A 23,685-nucleotide genomic window follows, 5' to 3' on the forward strand; every position below is an offset into this window, starting at 1 on the left:
GAACAGACCCTGCTGGCATCAGCCCGAAGCAGGCCCCACCCTGCCAGCTGTGCTGGGACACCACACAGCTCTGACATCCTCCCCAAAGCCTCCCCAGGCACGTGCCGGCACACACCCCGAGAACACACAACACACACACACCCAAAGTGTCCCCATCTGTGTGTGAGTGAGTGTGTCCAGCCTCCTGAGGAGTCGGGCTATGGTCCCCCTCACCCTCCCATTTGCTGGGTTATTTATAACCAGCACAAACTCACACGCAGTGGAGATTCGACTCCCCACCCCCCGCCCAGGACTATCCCACTGGCTTCTGAGCTGCTCCCCTTCAAAGGGACGGAACGAGCCAGACTCAGGTAGTGTGAGCCATGGGGGCCTCCAAGGCCACCGCTACCATCGCCCAGGTGGGAAACTGAGGCAGAGAGCAAGGAGTCAGACAAAAAAAACTGGGGGAGGGACTGGCAGAGACCCCAGAGGCCTGCCTCCAGCCCACGATGACAGTCTGTGACACACAGGTGAGGTCAGGAAAGGGAGGGGGCAGATGGATGGCCATCTCCATAGCTATACCCCAGTATCCTCATCCCCCCAGAGTCCTGGGAGATAGGCGGGGCCTCGCAATGGGCAGGGGCTCTGAAGCTAGATTGCTTGAGTCCAAATCCCAGCACTGGCCCTCAGCAGCTGGGTGACCCTGGGCAAGTAAGTCCACCTCTCTGAGCCTCAGTTTCTTCTCCTACAAAATGGGCATAATAATAGAACTGATCTCAAAGCGTTGAGAGGATTAAATGAGATGATGCAAACAGGCTCTCAGCCCAGAGCCTGGCTACCTCTTGGCTGGGTGACCTTGGGGCAAGCTGCCTGGCTTGAGCCTCAGTTCTCCCATCTGCAAATGGGACAACAACACAGCCCAGAGGGTCATGAGGACTGAAGCAAAGGTTCTGACACACAGTAGGTGGTCAGCACACACACATTCCTCTGCTCTCAGGGGGCCCCATGACTCCTGAGCACCCCCAGATTCCCCCCTTGATAATCTTTATCTCCCGTCACTAACCACATGCAGCTTTTTACATACTGTGTCACTGAATCTTCTAAACAGCTTCTCAAGGGAGAAGTTCTGTTCTCAGTTTTGTAATGAGCACCCTGCCTCGTCAAAGACAGATGTTCTATAAATACCTGCGGGATGAGTGGATACAGCAATGAATGTGATCAGAAAGTCAGAAAATAACAGGTGTTGGTGAGGATGTGGAGAAATCGGAACCCTCATCCCAGTGGTGGAAATGGAAAATGGTGCAGCCCAACAGTCTGGCAGTTCCTCAAAAGGTTGAACACAGAGTTACCATATGACGCGGCCATTCCAGTCCGAGGGTATATACCCAAAAGAAGTGAAAACATATGTCCACACATTTTTTAAAAATAGCAGCATTATTCATAATCGCCAAAAAATGGAAATAACACAAATGTTCATCAACTGATAGATGGATAAATAAAAGATGGTATGTCCATACAATGGAATATTATTCAACAAAAAAAGAAATGAAGTACTGGGGGTCGGGCCGGTGGCACAAGCAGTTAAGTGCGTGTGCTTCGCTGCGGCGGCCCAGGGTTCACAGGTTCGGATCCCGGGCGCACACTGACACACCGCTCGTCAGGCCATGCTGTGGCGGCGTCCCATATAAAGTGGAGGAAGATGGGCATGGATGTTAGCCCAGGGCCAGTCTTCCTCAGCAAAAAAAAAAAAAAAAAAAGAGGAGGATTGGCAGATGTTAGCTCAGTGCTGATCTTCTTCACAATAAAAAAAAAAAGAAATGAGGTACTGATATGTGCTACCACATGGACGAACCTTGAAAACGTTACGCTAAGTGAAAGAAGCCCGTCACAAGGACCACATATTGTATGATTTCACTTATATGAAATGTCCGGGATAGGCAAATCCATCCAGACAGAAAGTAGATTAGTGATTGCTCAGGGCTGGCCGACTGGGAAGAAATGAGGAGGGACTGCTAATGGGTACAGGATTTCTTTTTGGGGTAATAAAAATGTATAAAATTGGTGACGGTTGTACAACCCTGTAAATTTATTAAAAACCATTGAATTATACACTTTAGGTGGGTGAATTGTATGGTATATGAGTTAAATCTCAACAAAGCCACTGTTTAGGGAAAAAAAAGAAAGAATGTGAAATTGAGGCTCAGAGAGGGGGAGAAACTTGCCCAGAGTCACACAGCAGAGCCTGGACTCAAATACTCAGATGGGAGAGGAGGTGAGTCTTATGCCTGCTCATCTCCTCTCTGAGTAACCCCCAACCAGACCCCAGGTGAAGCCTCCCCAGCCCCATCTCCAGAAGGGCAAACATTGACTCTGCAGACCACAAGTGGGAGAGGCCCAGCCCAGCAACGGCCTCGTATGCGCTTGTCAAAGGCCACTTTGTCAGGTGGGACCACTGGGGTGGGGCAGGCTTGGCCTGGAGTGACCCAAAAGAAAGGAGGCAACTCCAAACTCCAGCTGGCTGCCATCTCCACTGCTACACCTCAGTGTCCCAGCTCCAGCCCTCAGTGGTTCTGCGATGCCCCCACCCAGGCCCTCTGTCCACGTGGCTGGCCCCTGACTGCCCTCAGGAAGAGGCATGAGAATACGTCCCTGCCAGGGAAGGAGGCAGGAGGTGGCAGGGCCCCAGCGGTGAAGCACATCTGAATTTGAAGACAAGTCCCTCTGTCCCCCGCCCTCTGTGGCCGTCTAGCGCAGACTTTAGGACAGAGAGGTCTCCAGGGCCCACCCCTCACCCCCGCCCCGCCCCCACTTGGCTCTCGGGCACAGCCTCTGCCCAGCCCAGCTGGCAGCCGCAGAGCCCCCAGCCAGTTTCCGCTCTCTCTTCTCTGCGCAGAGGCCCTCTGTCCTGAGGGCGAGGCCTGGGCGCGAGCTGCCAGGCTTACGTGTGACAGGTGCTCAGCACCCCACACACCCCTCCCAGGCTGAACTCAGGGATGAAGCCTGCGACCCCTGGGCCCCCTGCCTCTAGTCCACCACCTCGGCAAGCTCCCCCGGCCCCGGCTCTGGTCCTCCACCTGGTCACCAAGAGGGGAAGAGGTGACCTTTGAGAGCCTCACAGTGCAGACTGCAGGGCGGAGGCCACCAAGGATCCCGAGAGGGGAAGCTAAGAACTCCACAGCGACCCCCGGGCCCCCCGTCCCAGCCATGAGGTGGAGGGAGCCAGGGAAAGCCCCAGGGCCCCGGGGCCTCTCCCCAACATCAGCCACCAGCCTCCTGTGGGTCCAGCACATCCGTGGGTCCAGCAGCTGACCCTCAGCCCACTGCTATAGGTTCCGCCAAAAAGCCGAGCCCCCCCACCGAGCTCAGATAGAGTCCTACCACCCACGAGGAATTCAGGGACCCTGAGTGCCCCACCCCCGTGTGCCCCGCAACCCAGGGATGAAGCATGCCCTCCTCTCCTCACATGTCACTTGAACAGGGTTTCCCTGCCCAAAACCTCCTTCAGGTCCCAGCTGACCCTTCACAGGCAGAGTCGGAGCCCCAGTCACTCCAGCATGGCCCCCCTCCACAGCGAGCTCCACCAGGGCTGGCCCCAGGCCAGAGCAGGGCCACGGGACGTCCACATGAATGAGCCCCAAGTGGTCCAGCCCAGGAGCTGGAGCAGACAGCGCTGCGGGGAGAAGGACCTGGACCAGAGAGGCAGAGCTCAAAGTGGGACAGCAAGCAACGGCTGTTTCTGGGACCCAGGCTGTTCCCCAAACTACAGGACAAGGACAGGGTGGTGCCTGTCTCCCCTCTCATTACCACAGCCCCACTGTTATCAGTCCTGGTCCGCAGCTCTGGGCACTGCACCATGCTGGACCCTAATACTCGCAACTGCCCTGCAGTGCGGCGGTTACCATCTGGCTTTACAGAGGCGGACACGGGCACAGTGAGCTGCCCAATGTCACCCAGCTGACACGCAGAGGTCACAGTCAGAGCCCACTTGGGTTCTGACTCCTCCTTCTACCATCTATCACAGCCACGCCTTACAGACACACATCCATCCCAACATGGGGCGGGGCAGGGTGGGGGGGACTCAGCCCTCACAATCTCGGGGCACCTCTACAGTGCCCTGTGTAGTAAGGGATGTCCCTCCATCCCACAGTGTGCTGGGGACAGTCTCACCTCTGAGCTGTGGTCCACCCTGACCCCCACCCCCAGGAGCAGCCTCGCCGTGCCTCATTTCTCCCCAGGAGAACTGCTGCCATCCAGGCCGCAGCCATTTAGCAGCCCCTGATCACTGCCCGTCCCCCACCTAAATGCCAGCAGCATCCTGTTATTGTGACAACCAAAAATGTCCCCGTGCATTTCCAAATGCCCCAGGAGCAGACGCCTCAACGCCCAGCTCAGGTCTCACTTCCTCCTGGAAGCCTCCCCATCCCACCCTTGTCCCAGTGACCATCTTCCTCCCTGCTCAGGGCTCCAAATTCAGCATCTTCTTGTTGAGCCTCATCCTCCCACTTAGTCCAGACATGCTCTGGCCGGAACAGGGTTCCAGAGGTCAGAATCCCCAGGACGACTCATGCTGAAGATCCTGAATTAGTATCTGCATCAGGCAGGCGGTTAAAGGAGGGACAGCCTCCCCTGGCCTCTCTGACCCCGGCTCTCACTATCCTAAGGTACACACAGCCACACCCCTCTCCTTCCTTGCCAGCATATCTGCACCCAGGGTTGGTAAATGACATAGAACTGAGTGTCTGAAGGAAGCCAAGTTCTGAGTTTGTGGTATCCCTGGAGGTCAGACAGAAGACAAAGCCCTGAGGCCCTCTCCCAACCCCCCACCCCCCGCCCTTGCCCTAATCACCACTAAGGAGGTCAGATGACCAGCTGCCCCTCTGGCCTGGGCTCCCGAGACACTGGGATTAAGAGCTGGGATTAAGGATGGACACATTCCTGGTAGCTTAGAGCCCCAGCAGCACGTGTGTGTGTGTGCGCGCGCTCGTGTGTGTGTGTGTACCCGCAGGCACACAAGTGCACACAGGTAAGGACATTCAGGGGTATTTCTGGGCGTGTGTGCAGGTACACGTGTGTGCGTACACCTGCAGGTTGTCTTATCTGGGCTAAGACGCCTGTGTGGCTCTGGGCGTGTTTGTGTGAGTACACAGGCTGTGTCTCTGTGAGTGATCCATGTGCACCGCGGGGAGTGTGTGTGTCCCTGTCTCTGTGTGCCTGTGTGTGTGCAGGTATGTACGTGGGTCTGTGTCTCCACGTGTGTGCACAGGAAAAGGGTGTGTGCCCAGGTCTGCATGCTCCTTCATGTACACAAACGGGTCTGCACGTGTGCACACTCCTCTGTGTGCATCGACCCCCTGAGGTAGGGAGAATGTCTCCCAACTTCTTCCACTAGCCTTCCAGGAGCTGCTAATATCCACGGCCCACCGCGGTGTCGGGGCAAGCCCCCTACAGTGAGAAAGGGGGAATCTCCTGATTCCCCCTGGCCTGGCCTCACACCTGAGCCACTAAAACAGCTGAAGACAAAGGAGTAGGCCACAAATGTCCTTCCCTAAGTGGACACCCAGGCCCCCCCGCATCAGTACAGACGCACAGCCACACACCGTCTCACACACGCATGCACACACAAACCCAGCCCCTCGCCCAAACCTAAGTCCTAAACAGAAACACAGCCTCAGCTCCACACGGCAAAAGGCTCCCCCAGGGCTCAACCACAGCCTCGCAGACCGTCCCCGAACACAGAGCCAGAACCCTTCTTCTGGACCGGAGAGTGCCCCCACTGAGCCTCCCAGCTCCCCGGCCTCGCATGAGAGCAGGAGTCAGCCAAGCCAAGGCTCAGCCCCCAGAGGCCGCCCAGGGCCACAGCCCCGGGGGATGTGCTCTGCCTCTCACTGCTGAGAGACCCTGAACAGCCATCTCCATCTTTGGGCTCAGTGTCCTCAACTGAACAGCAAGGCGAGGGGCTGATGTCCCGTGGCTCCACTGCCCTCGAAACCACCCTTCTGGAGTGGCGGATGAAGGGAATGGGGGTTCTGGGCCCAGGAAAGTGAGGAGTAGAGTCCCTCTAGCCTTGGCCTGAAGCATCCCCTCGGTCCTCGAGACCCCCATCCCTCAAGGGACTCCTCGGGTCCTGGCCCCACCAAGTGGCAGCCAGGGAGATGAGAGGTTCCAACCAGCCAAGGAGGGAGTGAGGCAGAGGCCTCTAGGGAACCAGAGCAGGACGGGGGAGGGCGAGGGGAGGGTGGGAGGCAGGGAGGGAAGGAGAGGAGCAGGAGCAGACAGAGGAGGAGGTGGGCAGGAGGGTTGCTGGGGGAGGGAGGTGGATGGCAGAGGGGAAGCTCTCTCGTCACCAAGCCTGAGCCTCCAAAAGCCCACAGTACGTCCACCTTCCAGAAAGGTGGAGTCCCAAAGGACCCAGTACACCCCTCGGCTAAATGAAGCAGGAAGCCTGCCTCTCTCACTGCCAGCCTCCACTCTCCTCTTCTCCCAGCTTGGGGATCACAGGAGCAGGGGGCTGGGGAGAAAGGACCAGGTATGACAACAAGGGAGACTAGAAGTAAAACAGATTGAGGATGTGCCAAAGCACAAAAAGGAAACAATGTAGCAACATCAGAATTTGGGGAAATGAAACAAAGTAACATGTGAGGGCTGAACAGGGAGATGATGTAATGGAGGCATAGCTGCCGCAACAATGTATCCAAGTGAGGGCTCCCAGAGGGAGGTAACAGTGACCCCATGGGGAACCAGACACTATGAGGCAAGGTACCAGAACTGGGGCTTAGTAAAGAATCCTAACACATAAAAGAAGACAGGTGCCTGGGAATCTAGAAGAGGGAGGCAGGAGAGAAGGGGCTGAAGAAGGGCTCACTGTGCCTGGGAGCTGGGAGGAGAGGTCGGTGGATAAAGAGTTCCCAGAGGAGGGGACATTTGTGCTGGGTTTTGGAGGATGAGTAGAAGTTCACTGGAGAAGGGAACGGTCCACGTAGAGTGAAGAGCATATAGGTGGACATGAAGGCAAGAGAGACAATGGTGTGCTCTGTACCCAGGGAATAGTCAGGAGTCTTAAGTGGTAGCAGTGGGGGTGTACAGGGCGAAGGGATGAGGCTGAAGAAGTACCCTGAATGCACTGATGGGAAACAATTTGGCATAGAGTCTTGGGCATGAGGCCAGCTGGGGTTGGGTCAGGGAAGGCTTCCTGGGAGAGGTGGGTGGGAGCTGGGCCTGCCATCTGGGCAGAACAGAGACCAGGTAAAAAGAAGAAACATGGCACAAGGGATGGTGCCCTGCCTAGGAGTCAAGAGACATAGTTCTTAGTCCCAGCTCAGCTGCCAACTTGCTGTGTCACTTTGGGCAAGCCATTGTCCCTCTCTGGGCCTCAATTTCCCCATATGTAAAATAAGAAGGCTGAGCTGCCAGATCTCAGAAGATCCTCACATGACTAGAGATCACTCCTTTGGCCTCAGTTTCCCCTTCAGGACAACAAACAATTTGCACAACAGTGTTTCCAGGGACCCCTCCAGCTGAAGTCATCTTCAGTCTCGGATCTTTCCCCAGCCTGGGCTGGCCTCAGCCCATGGCCCAACCCGGACGGAAAACACGCAGCAGAGAATAGAGCCGTGCGGAGGCCAAGAGCCCCCCGGCCTGGGTCAGGGCCTCCCCTACAGCAGCCACACAGGTTCAGGTATCCCGCAAGACCCGAGTGGCCTTAAAGTCATCCTCTCAGGGCACCACACTTCACAGCCTGCAATGACGAGGTAGCATGGAGCAGTGCTTGTGTACCAGACGGGACTCTGAGGCCAGACCGCTTGGGTTTGAATCCTCGTAAGTGTGCTACTGACTAGCTCCGTGACCTCGGACAAGTTACTTAACCCCTCTGCGCCTCAATGTTCTCTTTTGTAAATCAAGGTAACAAAGGTGCCTCCTTCCTAACGTTGTTGCAAGGATTAAGTGAGTTTTTATACATAAGACATCTGGCAGAGTATCGCGCACATGGCAGGCACTCCACAGGCATAATTCAATATTAATATCATTGCATTCCTGCTCTTGTTGGCATCCCGTGCCAGCCGCTCAGGGCAGCGGTGCTGCACCCACTTTACAGACCAACATCCTCCACCTGCAGGATGGAACCCAAATGCCTTGGTTTGGACTCACAGCCCACCCTGTGAGCCACTGGGGTCTTCCATACCGGGGCCCAGTGGGGGTCAACCGTTCAGCCCCAGAACACCCCATGGCACAGGGCCAGGCACCCAGGACGCGCCCAGTGAATGTCTGTTAAATGCAAGAAACAACACACTCTCATAGAAACAGCGGCCCCTGATAGCAATGGCTCCTCCCTCACAAAGGGAGGTATGTTCCCACCCCCACACAGGGCTCCCTCCCCCAGCTGCAGACGCTGCTTTGACCACTTTAGTTCCCTAGTATACCATGACCTTTCCCACCTCTGAGCCTTTGTCTACCCTGGTCCTTCTGCCTATGGATGTGCTGCCACCCTTGAAGGCCTGGTACAGAGGACTCCTCCTCCATGGAGCCCTCCCTGATCCTCCAGAGCCAAAACCAGCCTCTCATTCCCCTGACTCACCCCCTTAGCCCCTCTCATGCACTGGCTCCGTCACCTAACTGGGAGCTGCCTGAGGTCAGGGACCAGGCTGAGCCCCCTCAGGGTCCCTAGTGCCCAGGACAGGCCAGACACAGAGGGGGCATCAGTAAACAGTGGCTGAAGTGACTGGCAGCCTGTCAGCAGCAGAGTAGGGACAAGGACCTGGGTTCTGGACTCCCTGCCCAGTGCTTTCTCTACCCAGGAAGCCAGACTCTCGGCCCAGCCCCCCGTCAGCCCAGATTGACTGATCACGTCCCAGAGGCTGGGGAGAGAAGTGGGGCTCAGCGTGATGGGCAAGGAGAGGGACACTTCCCACCCCGGCCCAAGAGGAACCAAAGACAGGCCACGCGAAGGACACAGGCCTCCCTCCTCCCCCGGCCCAGCAGGCCTGCCCTCCTTCCCCACGGGGCCACCCCAGCTCAGGCCCGGCCTCTCCGGCCTCAGTCCTTTCTGATAGGTCCTCAAATATGAAAACCGCAGGGGCACCTGGGTCACCTGGTCCCCTCTCCCCATTTTACAGATGTGCTGGTGGAGGCACAGAGGGAGAAAAAGCTGCCCACGGTCTCTCGACAAGCCGAGGGCAGACTCACCTCTGAGATATGACAATCTCACAGCCCAGCCTGTGACCACTCGCAGAGGCTGGGGCACGCGCCTCATTTAGAAGAAGGCTCAGAGATGTTAAGCCACCTGCCAAAGCTCACACAGCCGGTTGCTGGTGGAGCCGGGAAAGTATAAGAATGCAAATAAGCAGAATAAAAGTAACTATCCAGCAGCAGCTTCCTTTGAACTAGCTGCCAACTAGTTAACCAGCTGCCCCTCCCCCACACCTCCTCACCCCAGCCAGTGAGTGAGGCAGGACTGGCCCATTGGACAGAGGAGGAGACTGAGGCCGAGTCAGGGACTCGCTTGCCCGGGGTCACTCCGTGTCTGTGGCAGAGCTGGGATTCGAACCCCTCTTGGAGGGAGTGGCAGGGCTTCCCTCCCCTGCTTTTCTTCAGCGCCTCCCCCAAAACTTCACGCAGGAACAACATACCCACCACACACACACCCCCCATCCAAGCCAGGCTCGCTGACAAGACGCAGGACACACGCAAGATGCACCTGCACACACACAGCCTCCAGCACGGGGCCGGGCATGCAGTAGGTGCTCAATAAATGTTTGCAGCATGAACAAGTCAGTCAATCAAAAGACAGGCCCCGAAGCATGAGCACACACAGCCGCGTGCCTCCACGGCCTGCCCGAAGCCCCCGAACAACACGGCATCTCGAGAAGCACAGACTCCAGCCGCTGGCTAACTGCCCCACCTGGGGCATGCTGCTTAACCTCTCGGGCCTCTGTGTCCCCCTCTGTAAAATGGGGTAACAATACCTACCTCACGGGGCCATGGGAGGATCAAGTGAAATCAAGCATGTTGAGCACTCAGAACTGTGCCTGGTACACAGCCCATAAGCATTGGCCATTATCATCGTGGTCACTGTCATCATCTGTGCCTGTCTCCCCAGTACAGGGAGCATCTCGAGAGCAGGAAGCAGGTAGAATTCAGCGACCCCCACCCCACCTTCAACGGCAGCCTGAGAAGGTGGCAGTAAACACATGGTGGGTGACTGAAGACATGGGACAGACACGGGCACCCACACCCCACCGTGTGCCCTGGAGAGGGTGGCAGTCTACGGGTTCCACCTGGCACCCCGAGAAGCAAAAATATCCTTCCCCTCCTCCCAGCATGACAGCCCCCCAGCTCTCCAGGAGCCTTGCCTGCTCAGCCCCCGCACCGCAGCCCCGGGAGGGGGACAGGCGTAATGAGCCACCCACAGCCCCCTGGTGCCCGCAATCGAATTGGCAATCAGTTTGCTGCAATTAGATTTCCCAGATCCCGCTGGTGATTGATTCTAAATTACCCTTATTAAAGTCTGGGCTGGTGAGCATGGCTGGGGGGTGGGCAGGATGAGTGGGGGGCCTGGCTGGCAGTGCAGGGGGTGCAGAGAGCTCTAGGGAGCTCAGGCTGAGGCTGACCCCAGGGGGAAGCAAGCCCATGGCCATCCCAGAAGCAGGATGAAGGCCCTAATCAGCATGGCCCCCTCCCCCCATCACCCCATCACCCCATCTCAGAAAACCTTGGCCCTGAAGCGAGTGTGACGACAAGGCCAGCAATGGGGCAGACAGAACTCCAGAGCACAAAGGGGCAAGTGAACACCCGGCTACACCAGCACCTGGCTGTGTAAGCTGTGGCAGGTGGCTTAACACCTCTGAGCCTTCTTCTAAATGAGGGGAATGCCACAGCCTCTGAGAGTGGTCAGAAGCTCCATGGGACACCTAAGGCGGGAGAACCAGCCCCATCCCTTGGGCAAGGCCCCAGGCCACCTCTGGGCTTCAGGATTCCCACCTGTGAGATGGCAGGCTGTGGGGCTGACCGTCTCCTTAGGGCGCTCCCACCTCTGCGATCCTATGCAGACATCAACCTACTCCGGGCCGGGACCCGTGTGATGAACAGAACACAGCCAAGGGGCTCTCCCGCCGGGAGGAAAATGGAAAGAACCTGGTGTCACCATGTCCTGGGCTAATACTGCAAACAGCAAGCTCTCTAGGGTCCCAGGACTGGAAGTGCTTCCTATAATCTGGCCCAAATCCTGCCTGCTCCAACTGGGAGTCTTGGCCCAAGTTCTCCCCCTTAGGGTAGCCCCCACCCCAGGGTTCTGCTTTGGGTCATCCACGATCTTTCAAACTTGGTCCCCACATTCTCCAAGGGAAAACCTTCTCCCCGCTCCCAAAAAGCAATTCCGCAGCGAGACCGAGAGAGGGACAGGAAAAGAGCAAGATCAAAGTAGGTGAAAGAGAAATCACCATTTGTAGGAGCTGCCCACTCCTTCTCAGTCACTTCATTATTTCCTGTTGTTCAATCTCAAACAACTCTGAGGCAGAGGTATTCTTAGCTCATTTTATAGTTTTATTTATTTATTTATTTTTCCCCCAAAGCCCCAGTAGACAGTTGTATGTCATAGTTGCACATCCTTCTAGTTGCTCTTAGCTCATTTTAAAGAAGAGGAGACTGAGGCTCAGAGAGGTTAAGTGAATTTGCCAAGATCACACAGCAAGAAATTGGCAGAACCAGGATTTCAACCCTGGTCCAGTCGGTCCCGGGGCCCCTGCTCCTTCTACGACCTCAAGCTGCACCCTCAGGTTTGGAGACCCCAAAACAGACATAGTATCAGGGCCCAGGTGGGGACCCAGGGTGGGAAGAAAGAAGGCAGACCTCAGCCAGCTGGGGCACGGAGACTGTAGAATCCTTGCCACCTGATATAAAAGGCCAGCATAGGCGGGCGGCCCTCCACCCTCAGCAGCCAGGTAGGGAAGGGGGCCTCCACCCCCCTCCCCCAGCTGGGCCCTCAGCCATGGCGGCTCAGACTCCCCCTGTAATCACGGCTTCCTGTTTGGCGCTGAGACTGGGGCTGGCCAGTGGGGGAGGGGAGCAGCCGCCCCTCTGGCCAGGGCCTGCTCTAGAGGAAGGGGGGCCGGAAGTGAAGGCCACCCGGCCGCCTGGAATCTTGGGAGGCTGGGAGCAAAGGCGGGGGGGCGGGGGGCAGTCAGTCAACAAATATTTACTGGGCGCTGGTCTGATGTTCCCAGGATGTGGAGGAACGTTAGGGGGACAGCAAGACGAGCCAGGTGGTCCAGGACCAGCCCAGACCCTGCTCCCCGCTGGGGTGGGTACTCGGGGGGAGCAAGGGAGCAGGGACAGCTCCTGGCTCGGGCCACCCTGCCCCCCCATCCCCAGACACAAAATCACAGGGCTCCAAGCAGCTGGGCCGGAGCCCAGAGCCACAGGGCCTCTGTCCCACCAGACGTGGTGGCCGCGCCTTGGCACTCAGACCGCAGGCCCGCCCCATGTGGCCCCCCGGCGCCTCCCGCCCACGGGCACACGCCTGGGACCCAGCAGGACTCTGCCAGCCTCACTGTCCCTCACTGTCCCCAACCCACCTCCGCAGGAGAGAACACAGAGCCCCAGCCTGGGCTCCAAGCTCACAGTCCTGGCTTCCTTCCTTCCTTCATTCACTACCATTCAACTCCGGGCCAGGCGCAGAGCTGCCCTTGGGGGTCCAGCAAAGAAGAAGGAATCCACAGAGCCTGCCCTGGGGAGCTCACGGTCTATCCAGAATGCATTCTGACGCTTCTCCTGACTGCTGTGTGACCTCCACCAAGTCGCTCCCCCTCTCTGAGCCTCAGTCATTCACGCCGGAGAGAAGCTTAGGTGCACTGGGCCAGGACTCAGGAATGGGGCCGCAGGGACGTAGATTTGGGCTCCACATGACAACTTTCTAAGGGTCGGGGGGATTAAAGGCGGGCCTGGTCACCTATACAGAGAGGGAGCCCCAACACTGGGGGCGTGTCCGGGGGAATGGTGGCTTTTTAGACCTGTCTCATCGTCTCATCGGAGGTTCTAAACGTTCCCCTCTCCTGCGCCACGATCACGTGACCCAGACACAAGCCCCGCCCCACACATAGTCCTGTTGACAGCCGGGTACAGTTTACAGAGCTCTCCCTCCATCCATCCCCGGTGACCCTCCGAATCGTCCATCTCACAGGTGACAGGTGGTGACGTGGTGGACGAGCAAGGGTCCAGGACCAGGCCCTGGGCAAGCCCATCCCCGGACCCGAAACTCCTGGTAGTGTCACCCACCTCCAAGGCTACAGTGGGAATTAAGTAAGAAAAGACATGGGACACGCCCACCCCAGAGCCCAGCCAAGAGCAGCACTTATGAAACAGTAGGTAACGTGGGCACCATTTGCGGGGTAGGGAGCCCCCAGAGAGGTGAAGCAACTTGCCCAAGATCACACAGCAAGAGACGGTGGAATTGGGACTGCAGCCCAGTTCTCTCAGGCTGCTGGGGCCTGGCTCAACCCAGCTCTGCCTCTTCCAGCTGTGTGACCTTGAGCAAGTCATTCAGCCTCTCTGTGCCTCAGTTTCCTCATCTGTAAAATGGGAGTTCTAGTCATTCCTGCCTCCGAAGAGTATCACGAGGATTAAATGAGCCAATACATAGCAAGTGCTTCGTGGGCAGGGCTCTCAGGAAGCATTAGCTGCTGCTTCTATTACTAAGTTCTCGGAGATGTGGAGCCTGCATCCCAAATGATGCCCTCAGCCCCGCATCCTGGGGGGATGGAGAATTACCACCTCCCATCCCCCGTGCCTCAGTCCCTCCTTCTAGAACGACCCATCCCTCTCCCCCTAGCAGCTTTGGGGGAAGGTCCCAGCTCCAATGGAGGGGGGCAGGAGGGAAGGTGTGGCTTCTAGGGGGAGCTCTGGCTCAACCTCTTTCTCCCCTTCAGGAGGACGTCTCCCCCCCCCACTTCACTGCTGCCCAGCACCTTCCAGAGCCCAGGCCCATAGTTCCACACCCCAGGGACCCCATCCCCACATCCACGAGGTAGGAGGCCATTTGTTTTCAAAAGGCCAAAGGACTTTTTTCCCCAGCAGAGCCCACCCCCACACCAAGCCCAACAAGGGAACAAGAAACACACTGAATCTGCAGCTGGAGGCACGGGGCTGCTCCCCAGGGAGCAGAAGACACCAGGTGCCGATCCCACTCTGCCACATGGATGCCGTCCTGGAAGTCAAGAATTTGTCCCCAGTGGACAGGTAAGAAAGCCAAGGGTCAGGGCGGGCTATAGCTTGCTCATTGTCGTGCGGTGACCACTTTTATAGCTTAGCGCAAAACCTCCTCCTCCAGGAAGCCCTCCCTGACCACTCCCGGAAAGGCCCCCATCTCCTGAGAGCTCACTCCACAGTAGGTTCAGTCCACCCAAGGTGCTCATTTTCTCATCACAACATCCCTGTGAGGCTGGCACTGTTACTGTTCCCATTGGACAGATGAGAAAGTTGAAACAGAGACATATGTCCCTTACCCAAAGGCACACAGCAGGTGTCTTTCCCCAGAGCCCACCTTGGGGGCTAACAGGTGGCAGACCCCTGTGGCATCCCTGTGTCAGGGCCTGGCCTGGAACCGCCTAGGGGTCCCCAACTTTTCATTTTTACATGAAGATAATCTTGCCCTGGCAACCCAACGTTCACAGTCAACCAGAGAAGCTGGAGGGGAGTGGGGCGAGCCCCCCATGCTTGAAATCCTGGGGGTGGGGAGGGAGCAGGAACCACTAGGCCTGGGGGCCCCTCACTCTTCCACTCCCCACCCCTACATTCCCAACCACAGAATAGCAACTTTGTAAAAGAACAAGAACTGAACATTTGTTGAGTGCTTACTATGCATCAGGCACCATGCTAAGAGCTTTACGTATTAACCCCTGTTCACTCTCCTATTCTCCCCATTTTACAGAGGTGGAAACGAAGGCACAGAGAGGTTAAGCAACTTTCACACGTTCACACAGCCACAAAGTAGTGAATTCCCATCACTGGGAGTATTCAAACAAGACTAAGTGACACCTAAAATCCTTCCCAGCCCTGAGCTTTAAAAGAACAAGTTTCAAAGCTAAAATTGCCAGGATCCCCAGACTCCAAGCCTTTCTGGGCGGTGACTTAAGTACAGCAGCTGAGGGGGCCCTGAGGGCAGGTGTGATCTGGTCTCTCAGGAGAGAGGACTCCCCAAAGCAGATGCCAGAAGGCACACACACCCCCCAACTCTCTACCTGCGGCATGAATGAGACCTGCCAGCCCCGCTGAGGCCACCCCGGAAGCCGCCCATACACACACACACTCCCTTTCAAGCTGGTGGGCAGACCTAAGGGTCTTCTTGTCCCTCCCCTGCCCTGAGCCGGCCACTCCCATCCCAGTGATGTCCTTAGAGGACCCCACCACAGAGGCCACTCCTAGAGCCATCCTGGTTGGGGCTCTTCTGGTCTAACCTCTGTCCCTCCTGCTGCAGGTAGGGCCCTCCTCCTCTGGTGTGGCACCCCCGGCATTAACCTTCTGCCTCCCAGGCCAGATGAGGAGATGCCCCTCCTGGACAGCCTGACCCCTGAGCAGGTGTGAGGCCCGGAGAGGGACTCCCCGGCCTCATCTGGAGCCCCGCCTCTCCTCTGCTCCCAGTCACGCCCACCATCTCAGCCTCCAGGCCCAGACCCCAGGGGATTGCTTTATCTGCCACCCAGCAGTGGGTCTGAACCACACTCACTCTCCCTCGCCCTCAGGGAGGGCGGCCCCATTTAATTCCTTCTGCCACCTGACGGGCATGAATTATTAGCCTGTTTTATGGCTAAGGAACAGTTGTCCACTGAGGGACATGACTTGCCCAGGGTTACATGGCTCACGATTCCTGCCCAGCCGCCACGTCTAAATCCTCTTATCCCCAGCCCCCTTCATTCATCTGTACTCCAAACAGTCACCGGGCTCCTTCTGTGCGCCAGTACACACGTCAGCTCATTTCTCTCTGAGGACGGTGTCATGAGCCCCATTTCACAGACGGGAACATGGAGGCTCAGAGAGGTGAGCCGACTTGCCCAAGGTCACACCATGAATTAGGGGCGGTAGCAGCAGTTGAAGTCAAGGCTGTGTGACTTCTAAGTCTTTGATTTCAAAGATGGTCTTCCAGAAGAGTGGCTGAGAAAGAGACCCAACTGCTAGGATGGGCTGGGGCCCTCTTCTCCTCACCCCACCTGGGGAAGAACCAGGGATGAGGCATCCAGCGACCAGGTGCAGGACTCCCCCACCCCCAGCTCACAGCCCCCAGGGGGAAGGCTGATGAGCGGCCTTGTCCAAGAAGCAACCTCTGAGCCCCTGCCTGTCCGCCTCCCACTTTACAGACGGGCCCACTGAGGCGCAGAGAGACTTGCAGGGCAAGGTGGGCACCGGCGGGGGGGGGGTGCCTGAGAGGCCTGGTCCTTTTCCACCTGGGGAACAGGGGACACGCATAGCTCCTAGAACCAACCAAGGAGACTGGGCCTAGAAACCCCCAGCTCACTCCCAGTCCAGGCTCCGGACATGTGCCGATGCGGGAACTCACTTGTGACCTGGGTCCCTCAAACGGGGGAGGTGGCCTTACCTCCCTATACCCTCCTCCTCCGTTCCCCCTGATGGAGCTGGGACTGAGCTCAACCCCCGGCTGCTGCGGTCACTCAAAGGGACACTCAGGGGTCACCTGACATACACACAATCACCTCTACCTGCACACCCTCAGCCCCCTCAGGGGTACATGCCCCACGCGCAGGGTCCCCCATGCGGCTGCAGGCACATGCATGCACACACATGCACGCACACACACACACACACACACTCCCATGGGTCCAAGCACACGCCCACCACAGAGGTCTCTCCCACACACTCCCCCCTGCAGGCACACACAGCCATGGCCAACAGTCACCCTGCCCCATCACTGGGACACACTGTGCACAATGGGTCACCCTCACACGAGCACACACACAGGTAGGGATGGTGGCACCCACCCATGAGATGGACTCCCTCATCCCTCATCCTTCCGGGGACACACCCCACAGGACCCAGCACCCTTCGCTGAGGTGGAGACACACACACGCCGGGTCATCCTCACTCACCCCCTCAGGTCACCTTCACACAGTCACCATCACCCCTCCCCCTCTCCAGGCCCCCACTGTCCTCCCCGCAGCGACCCTCGGAGGAACCAACCGCACGCCCTCTCCCGGCAGAGGGAACCTCTCCTGGCAGAGGGAACCGACCCAATTCCCTAGAAGTGGCCACAGTCTGGGCACACCCACGAAGCCCAAGCCACGTTCACTCCGGACCCAAGACACACCCAGCCCGGGCCCCCGTGCCCGGCGACCACCAGCCGGCCGGCAGGCCCTCCCCGCGCCCCTCGACCAGGGCAGGGGGCCCCGCTCGGCCTCTGGGGACCCAGATTCCCGGAGCCACGGGGGAGGGGGGCGCAGGGCTGACGACCGCCCGGGGCCTCCCTCTGGGGAGGGGTCCCAAAAGGAAGGGGAAATGAGCCCCCAGGAGGCGACAGCGGCGGGGTTGCCTTCCCCCACAGATGGCAGCAAGGGGGGCGCCCACGGGGGCAGGGAGCGGAGGAGGGGCGCACGGGGAGCAGCGGGGGATGCAGTGGGGGAGGGGAGCCGGGGATGGCGCGGGGGTCCCGGGATCGCGGTGGGCGCCCCGGGCGGGGATGGAGCGGGGGCCCCGGCGCGCGACACTCACCGCCGCGGCGCGCCCCGCCAGCAGCAGCAGCAGCAGCGGAGGCAGGAGCAGCCCGCGGGCCCCGGGCCCGGCCGCGCTCCCGGCCCCGGTGGCTGTCCCGCGGGCGGCCCCGGCGCGGTGCGGTGGCCCCGGCTTCATGGCGGCGGCGGCGGGCGCCTTTGTTCCCGAGGGCGGCGCGCGGGGCGGCTGCTCGGCGGCGGCGCGGCCCGGCGGCTGGAGCGACGCGCGGCTCGGCTCGGGGCTCCCGGCTCGGCGGCCGGCTCCGCCTCGCAGCTCCGCGCCCACAGCGGCCGCGCCCGCAGGAAGCGTGCGCCGCCGCCGCCGGGCCGCCCCCCGCGCGGGCGGAGCGGGAGGAGGGGCGCGGGGCGGGGCGGGCCAAGCGCGCCCCTATCCTCCGCCCCCGCCCCCAACACCGCCCCCTCGCCGACCCCGGAGCCCCCGCCCCCCGCCGGCCCGCCCCGGGGCGCCCGACCGCGCGCCCTGCTGCCCTGCGCGCCCCGCGCCCCCGCGCCTCCGTCCCCGCCGCAGTGGTGGCCCCCGGACAGTGGCGCTCAGCCGGCTGCTGGGCGACCTGGGACAAGTGGCCTGTCTCGCTGAGCCTCGGTTTGGAGAAGGGGCATCCCGCAGAACGCGCCTCTTTGGGCCGTCGTGAAGGAGTGAGCGGTGGGGGACTGGCCACACTCCTTGGAGGGTCTGAGTAGGTGATCGCGTTTGTGTGATCCTTAAAGGCCCTGTTCACATGGCTCTTCGGGGACCGGTCACCCACCCACTCCCCCAGCCAGGCTACAGAGTGGGCCAGAGATCAGCCAAGTCCACGGGCCTCGCTGTCTCTGGGATGGGCTATATGACCTCAGACCAGGTGCGGCCCTCTCTGGGCCTCAGTGTCCCCTCTGCACACTAGGGGTGTTGACTCCTGGGCCCTGTCACTGGGTCTGCAGAGAAGCTGGGCAAACCTGGAGTGCCGCTGCTTCCCCACTAGCGGCGCGACCTGGGCGAGCGCCCCCAGCTCCCTCAGACTCAGTTTCCTCACCAGAGAATGGAGACCCCCCAACATCCAGTGCAGGTGGTTTGAGAAGTCTGTCCCCAGGTGGAGGTGCCCTGCCCTGGCCATCCTTCCCTCGTGGTCATCGTGCATTTGTCTCTACTGCCTTTATCCGTATCTGACATACCGAGCACTTGGCTCGCTCTGTCTCCCACCACTAGCTGGTGAGCTCCAGGAGGGCAGCGGTGTGGGTGGAATTGTTCCCTGCTGTGTCCCCAGCACTAGCGCAGGGCCTGGCACATAGTGGGTGCTCAATGCAAACTTGTTGAATCAATGAATGCGTTTCCCATTCACCTGAGCTCACCCCCACCCGGGTGTTATGCGGGGAGAAGGGGCAAATATTTTTGGCACCAAGGTCTGTATGTGGTTATCTCACTTCATCCTCTCCGGGCCCCCATGAGTAGGTGCTGTCAATATCTCCACTTCCTAGGTGGCAAACCGAGGCCCAGAGGGGAGGTTGTTTGCTAATGACGGCAGGCTGGGAGTCTTTGCCCTCAGCCCCGGTGTCCCGGCACCCAGCGCAGGGCCTGCCGTCAGGAAATAGCTGAACTGAGCTGAAACTGGAACCATTCCCCCAGGGAAGAGGGAACCGAAACCAGGACGACCGGAGCCGACAGGGGAGAGCGCTGGGGCGGGCCCAGGGGAACAGACTCTGGGGCACCAGCCATGATTCGGGGGCATCAGGGGGACGGGGACTTGCCCTTCAGGCCCTTGGGAAGAGGTCCAGAGGACAAACGTCAGCTCAACACGAGGTGGTGCTGAATTCAAAGGTGTCCCCTGAGAGGGAGTGAGAGCCCCGTCCCTAAAGGGTATGTGAGAACAGGCCAGCTGCGCTTTGGCAGAGATCCTGGAGAGGAAGGGAGGGAAACTTCCCAGCTCTGAGATGCAACGATCCCTAGGAACTCAGAGGCCCCAGCTTCTGGAAATCCCATTTCCAAATCTTGAGGAATTCCGACCCGTGGGCACCTTGGGAGATGAGCGGAGAGGGCGACGGGGCCCAGAAGATGGGGAGCTGGTTCTGACTGAGGCAGCATAGCTCGGAGTTGGAGAGCTCTGGCTCTGGGTTAGGCAAATAGCAGCGTTCAAATCTCAGTTCTGCCAGCTGGGAGCTGTGTGGCATTGGATGAGTAACTGTACCTCTCTGAGCCTCAGTTTCCCAACTGTAATATGGAAGTAATGACCACACGAGGTTCACTTTCACTCATTCAGTCATTCTCCAGATATAAGTTGAGTGCCTGCATGTGCCAGGCCCAGTGCCAGGTGCCAGGTTGTGAGGATTAAGTGAGCTCTTCCTGCCATGGTACTGGGTGTTCAACAAAGGCGGCTGGGATGATGCTTATAAAGTAGGGGACCTGTCTGTGGGGATCGTCACCTCCCAGAGGGGCTGCCATAGGCCCAGGAAGAGACTGGTTCTGAGAAGCTCCCAAAGGCAGAGTTAGGGCCAGCGGGGTTAGGGTGGGGGTTACAAGAGGCCAGATGTCAGCTCGGTGTAAGGAAGGACTTTTGAACAGTTGGAGCTGGCCACAGACAGCAGGGGCTGCTCTGAGAGGTAGTGAGTACTCTGTCTCGGGAGGTAAGCAAGGCTCAGAAAACTAGCTCCCAGGGGGTCCGTTGGGACAGTCTCCATGCACGAGGTGGGCAGTGAGCACGGCCCATCTTCAGAAGTTCCTGCCAGTTCTGAGACTTCTGGAAGCAGCAGCCCTTCTTCCCTGACATTCTGAGGAGATGGCGGGGGGGGGGGGGGGGGTGCGGGGGGGGTGCGTGTAGAATATTTGGGCTGGGCAGGCCGGGAGCGCCACCTGCTGCTCCTCAAAGATACTGATCACAGCTGGAACTGAGTCGGGTCTGGGCCCCTGAGGGTCTCACCCCCTCCTGGGCGCCCTGCTCAGGCTCTCCTTGGGGTTCCCAGATGCACACGCTCACCCGCGCTCCCCTACGCTCCCCTAAGCGCCCACACGAGGTGCCTCCACACGGTCACCCTCCCCTGCCCACCTGTGCATTCGAGCCACACCCTGGCCTCTCGGGGCCTCCCTTCACCTGCTGTCACCACCCACATGGGCATCTGCTGCCGCCCGCCTCTGAGCACCACTCCCACAGCCCACTTGGCCCCTCTGGGGAGCCTTCCTGACTCCCTCGGGCAGAGCTGGTCCCACCCTGCGCAGCACCCTGGGGAAGCCGCATCCTTGCACTCCCCACCCTGCTTTCAGTCTTCAGTCTGCCCGGAAGTGGGAGCACCTCCATATCCCCAGTGGACAACAGTCAGAGTCCAGCAGAGCTGGCTATACGCCAGGCGCTGGTCTACAACATGCACACGGGCATTATCCCCATTTTACAAATGACAAACCAAGGCACAGAGAAGTTAGGAGACGTGCCCAAGGTCACACAGCTGGTGAGTGAGAGCTGAGGTCCTGACACAGGATCTTCAGAGTTACACTGTAACGTGCAGAGGTGTGTCGAGAAGTGTTTGATGAGTGAATTAGAGTCAGGGAGGGGATTCACACTGTCACACGGACACGATGAGCCTGTGGACATACTCAGGTGAGCCTGGAACCCAGATTACCCGTGCCAGGCACACCTAGCAGCCATGCCTGACCTCCCCACCCCAGTCAGAACTTTCTCTACCCCTGGCCAGCCTCCTGGCTCTAACAAGGCAGCAAAGGGGAGGTGGGAGGCGTGAGCCAGCATCTCTGAGCTCTGTGCCTGAGACGCCGTGTTAAAGGTGCAGCTCTGGGCCTGGCACACAGTAGGTGCTCACACAGTAGTACCTGCCCCCCCCTGCCCCCCAGAGGTTCGGCTAAACAGGCTGGCTTTCTGGAACTCAACTCTGCCGTGTAACCATGAGAGCCAGAATCTACTGAGGGTTTATCTATCCCAGGCACTGTTCTGAGCACTTGCTGGAAACGCTCTCATCCAGTCCTCCCCACAGTCCTCCCGGAGTTGTTGCTGTGAGGACCAAAGACACTGACACCGGGAAGCCCTCCAGGCAGAGCCCGGCACACGGTGAGCACCATGCGTGCACTCGCTCCTTATTCGAGCTCATTTCACAGTTGGGGACACTGGGCTCTGAGAAGTGGGTGACTTGCCAGGGTTACACAGCCAGGAAGTGGTTCAGCCAAGATGCAAACCAGGCTGCGTGCAGCACCGCGCTGGGCCGTCCGCTGCGGGCGTCCGCAGGGGGACTTCGGGATCCTAACTGAGCCTCCAGCTCCAGGCGGTCAGAGGGCTTGGAAAATTAGTCCTGTCTCCCCTGGGCCCCGCCTCCGCCCCACTCCCTCCCCACCCACCTTCTCCCATCACGACTTCCAGTCTTGCTCAAGATTCAGGAGGGAGCCAGAGCCGGGGCTGGCTTCTGAGAAATCTCAGAAGGCAGGGGCAGCCGTCCTGGAGGTCAGTGACCCCAAAACTCAGGAACCAAAACAGGATTCTGGCCAGAGGGCTCCTGGTCTAGAGCCCACTGAGGGAACTGAGGGAGACAGCTCAGCGAGAGTCACCAGGCCTGCGGGGGGGCCCGGGCGAGCAGTGGGAAGGCCTGGCCTCCATCTGGCGGGAGGCCCCTGCCCATCCTGGCTGTGTTAGGCTCTCAAAGAACCATGCCGAGAGCTTGTCCTGAGCCCCCTGGGTGCTAGGCAAGTCCTTTGGAGACGAGTGGGTAACGCCTCCCTGGGACACAGCTGCCAGGTGTGGGGCCGGGATTTGAACCCAGGCCTCTCCTAGGTCTGTGAGCTGGGGGTTTGCACACCGTGGAGCCCAAAGGGTTCTCCAGAGGCCCCTCAAGGCAGGTGTGGGTGAGGGGGGAGGGAGGAAGTCAGATTTTGTTTGAGCTGGATGACCCGGGGGCCACAGAGCAGGGCCTGGGCCGGCCTTGCAGGAGGGAGAGTAGAGGCCTCGGAGACCCCGAACAGGGCCCACGGTGCAGATACCCTTGTTTGGATCAGTCTAGTCCAGGTGCTGGGCCAGCTGGTGGGGGGCGAGGGGCAGGGCACTGCTTGAGGGGAGAGGAGGGCTCTGCAACCTCCAGCTGGATAGACATGAACATAGGAGTGGGTCCCGGCCCTGTGGGGCCTGAAGCTTATACCACTTGAGGGGATCACAAATACAAAATTAGGAACAAGGCCTCGGAAGGGGGTTGTGCAGGTGGGGACCCTGTAGCTTAAGCTGCATTAATTTTACAATAAATTTGCCTCTGAGTGGGAGCCCACAGCCCAGCCGTATACCATCGACTAAGTCCAGCAGTCAGCCGGGAAGTGGACAGGGAGGGGGTCACACCGCGCTGAGGGTTTGGGTGTCGTGGAGGGAATCTAGGAAGGCTTCATGGTGGTGGTGACATCTCCACTGAGCCATAGGAGGCGGGCGCTGGAGAGTGGGTGCTCTGAATTCAGTGGTCACATGGAGGCTGAGCCCCACCCAGGAGGAGGGTCTCTGAGGTCTTGAGCTCCAGCTGGAGGCTTAGGATGTCAGGCGTGTGGATGAGGCCAAGGACATTCTGGGAGCTTGTTCCCTATAACCTAGACAGAGCATGTGAGGCCTTGTGTTGCTCCCCCCACTCCACCCACTTCATCTGCCCCTTTCCCGAAGGAGGCCCGAGGAGGGGAAGTGACTGGTCCAAGGTCACACAGCCAATTTGGGGCAGAGCAGGAACTAGAACCCAGGCTGCTTCCTGCCTGCCCTGGGGGCTCTCTCTCACCCACCCTCTTCTCCTAGACCAATGGCCCTATTGTTTGCAAAAACTCCAGGAGTAGGACCTACCCCACAACCAAGATCTCACTCAAGTCCAAGACTCACCTGTGTGGCCCACTCTGGCCAGTCCAAGGTCACAGGGCTAGGAAATGGCTGGGGCGGGGGGGGGGGGGTGCTGGGCCGGGGGGCGGGGAGTCCAGGCCCAGGAGCGGAGTTCACACACCTGCCCTCTTCCTAGCGGGAGCAGGAGGGAAGGGAGAGAGGGGAAGGGGCGGCAGGGA

The 23,685-nt window shown here is 59.2% G+C and overlaps 1 protein-coding gene across 1 annotated transcript in view; it reads right to left on the reverse strand.

Moving 5' to 3' along the window:
- SDC3 (syndecan 3) overlaps positions 1–19,847 on the reverse strand; it is a 40,761-nt gene extending 20,914 nt beyond the window's left edge. Inside the window, exons 1-3 of the mRNA XM_058551943.1 lie at positions 19,694–19,847; positions 18,158–18,468; positions 17,686–18,072 (exon numbers count right to left, since the gene is read on the reverse strand). Of these exons, the coding sequence (XP_058407926.1) occupies positions 17,686–18,072; positions 18,158–18,468; positions 19,694–19,847 (852 nt within the window). The remainder of the gene's footprint in view (positions 1–17,685; positions 18,073–18,157; positions 18,469–19,693) is intronic.
- Between the last annotated feature and the right edge of the window lie 3,838 nt (positions 19,848–23,685).

This window comes from Diceros bicornis, chromosome 13 (assembly GCF_020826845.1).
Source record: "Diceros bicornis minor isolate mBicDic1 chromosome 13, mDicBic1.mat.cur, whole genome shotgun sequence".
Lineage (NCBI taxonomy): Eukaryota > Metazoa > Chordata > Mammalia > Perissodactyla > Rhinocerotidae > Diceros > Diceros bicornis.